Here is a 1612-nt window from a genome sequence, read left to right as displayed (position 1 = left end):
ATATATGTATATATATATACATATATGTATGTATATGTATATGTGTATATATATATATATATGTATATATGTAAGCTTAATCAAGTAGGTAGGTTTTGAGTTTACCATTGAATGTAGATATATTTCAAATGGAAGCTTTTATAAAATAATTCAGACTACACCAAGCACTGTAGCTTGGGGGTCTTCATTAGTTTGCTTCTGAAACAATGTTGTTAACGGGTGCAAACTTCTTATAACTTATAACCAAGTGTGGTATCCTGTGTGTGCGTGTGTTTGTACAGGCATCCGTTGTTCCCTCTCCTGGCTCTGCTCTTTGAGAAATGTGAACAATCTACACTAAGCTCTGACTGCATTACCTCGGCAAGCTTTGATGTGGACATTGAGAACTTTGTTCGTAATCAAGAAAAGGAGGGCAAACCTTTCTTCAGCGAAGACCCTGAACTTGACAGTTTGGTGAGATTCAAGCTTCAATATGTTTTCATTGTTTATACTAAATGGCTCTCTCAGATTTAGGTATGAACACACATACACGCACATATACATACAGTGGATATAAAAAGTCTACACACCCTTGTTCAAAGCCAGGTTTTTGTGATGTAAAGAAAAGACACAAGCATATATCGTTTCATAAGTTTTTCCTCTTTTAATGTGACCCATAACATGTAATAGGCAATTGAAAAACAAACTGAAATCTTCACGAAGGGAAAAATAAAAACTTAAAATAACCTTGTTGCATAAATATGAACACCCCTGTATAACATGGCTGTGTTTGGATTCAACCAGTTACATGTAAACTCATGTCACCATGTAAAGTCCCTCTGACGAACCCCAAATAAAAATCAGCTGTTCTAGTAGATTTTCCATCACATTTTTGTAGCCACGTCTTGCTTTCAAAGCATCAGAGGGATCTCATTATTCAAAGGTATCAGTCAGGAGAAGGGTACAAAACAATTTCTAAGAAGTTAAATCAACCGTGGAACACGGTGAAGACAGTCATAAAGACAGTCAGCGACCCTACGAAGAACAGGACGGCCAGCCAAAGTTGATGAAAAAACAAGGAAAAAACTGGTCAGGGAGGCAACCAAGAGGCCGACAGCAACACTGAAGGAGTTACAGGAATATCTCTCAACTACTGGCTGTGTTGTACGTACATGTGACAACAATCTCCCGTCTCCTTCATATGTCTAGGCTGTGGGGAAGGGTGGCAAGACAGAAGCCTTATCTCTCCAAGAAAAACATCCAAGCCAGGCTACATTTTGCAGAAAGACATTTGAAATCTCCCAAATGCATGTGGGGAAAATGTGTTGTGGTTCAATGAACTTTTTGTCCATAATTGTAAAAGGTATGTTTGGCGCAAAAACAAAGCTGCTCATCACCCAAAGAACACCACACCTACAGTGAAGCACGGTGGTGGCAGCATCATGCTTTGGGGCTGTTTTTCTTCAGCTGGAACCGGGGCCTTAGTCAGGGTGGAGGTAACTATGAACAGCTCAAAATACCAGTCAGTGTTGGCACAAAATCTTTTGACTTCTGTAAGAAAACTGAAGATGAAGAGGAAGTTTATCTTTCAACATGACAACGATCCAAAACACACATCAAAATCAACTAAAGA

The 1612-nt window shown here is 38.8% G+C and overlaps 1 protein-coding gene across 3 annotated transcripts in view; it reads left to right on the top strand.

Moving 5' to 3' along the window:
* pknox1.1 (pbx/knotted 1 homeobox 1.1) overlaps positions 1–1612 on the top strand; it is a 14592-nt gene that overhangs the window by 3966 nt on the left and 9014 nt on the right. For all 3 annotated transcript variants that reach the window (XM_008327764.3, XM_008327763.3, XM_017039932.2), the window contains one exon: positions 282–453. In XM_008327764.3, coding sequence (XP_008325986.1) covers positions 282–453 — 172 coding nt within the window. The remainder of the gene's footprint in view (positions 1–281; positions 454–1612) is intronic.

This window comes from Cynoglossus semilaevis, chromosome 16, assembly GCF_000523025.1.
Source record: "Cynoglossus semilaevis isolate Cse_v1.0 chromosome 16, Cse_v1.0, whole genome shotgun sequence".
Lineage (NCBI taxonomy): Eukaryota > Metazoa > Chordata > Actinopteri > Pleuronectiformes > Cynoglossidae > Cynoglossus > Cynoglossus semilaevis.
This window is presented reverse-complemented; position numbering and strand designations above follow the sequence as displayed.